The sequence below is a fragment of the Sinocyclocheilus grahami genome, unplaced genomic scaffold (assembly GCF_001515645.1).
Source record: "Sinocyclocheilus grahami isolate Dianchi unplaced genomic scaffold, SAMN03320097.WGS_v1.1 scaffold1070.1, whole genome shotgun sequence".
Classification (NCBI taxonomy): Eukaryota; Metazoa; Chordata; class Actinopteri; order Cypriniformes; family Cyprinidae; genus Sinocyclocheilus; species Sinocyclocheilus grahami.
Genome location: NW_015506249.1, coordinates 117,440 through 118,082, shown reverse-complemented (window position 1 = coordinate 118,082; position 643 = coordinate 117,440). Strand labels below are relative to the sequence as shown.

The following is a 643-nucleotide window of genomic DNA, read 5'->3' as shown; positions in this document are numbered from 1 at the left end:
ATTCAGTATGTTAAACACAAGCTACATGCTATTATTAAAAAAAATTAACAAAGAGAGAAAGAATACATAAAGGTAATTATGTTTGTTTTGCAGCATAAATCGCACAGAGGAGGAGTATGAAAAACTGTTCAACGCAATAAATGGGTGAGTATTTTTGACTAGTTTCACGCCTACCTAAGCTGGTAGATGTGTTTGGAACATGGACGTTTGTTTATATTTGGTCCAACATGTAAACCAATTAATAGACAATCTAGAAACCAGATAACATGTTCCAAAACTGCTGTTTTTGTTCATACCTATATTAATTGACTGCTTTTACCCATTTAGTTTGCTGCTTCCTGGTGGGAATGTGGACATCGAAAAGTCTCAGTTTACCAGAGCGGCGAAGATTTTCTATGAACTTGCAATAAAGGTAAGTTAAAAACATCATCATGTGAAAATTAGTTTGAATTGATCTGAATATGAATTGATGGTTCTTCTTTATTAACCACAACAGGCTAATGATGCTTCGGATTATTTTCCGATCTGGGGCACCTGCCAGGGCTTCCAGCAGCTCACGGTTCTGACCAGCAACAAGAACTTATTGACCTTGACTGACACCAAAGCAGTCGCTTTGCCGCTGAACTTCAGCCCAGGTTGGTAA

The 643-nt window shown here is 37.6% G+C and overlaps 1 protein-coding gene across 1 annotated transcript in view; it reads left to right on the top strand.

Annotated features, from left to right (window-relative positions):
* LOC107566332 (gamma-glutamyl hydrolase-like) overlaps positions 1 to 643 on the top strand; it is a 2,737-nt gene extending 2,094 nt beyond the window's left edge. Inside the window, exons 2-4 of the mRNA XM_016251752.1 lie at positions 94 to 144; positions 328 to 412; positions 497 to 643. Coding sequence (XP_016107238.1) covers positions 94 to 144; positions 328 to 412; positions 497 to 643 — 283 coding nt within the window. The remainder of the gene's footprint in view (positions 1 to 93; positions 145 to 327; positions 413 to 496) is intronic.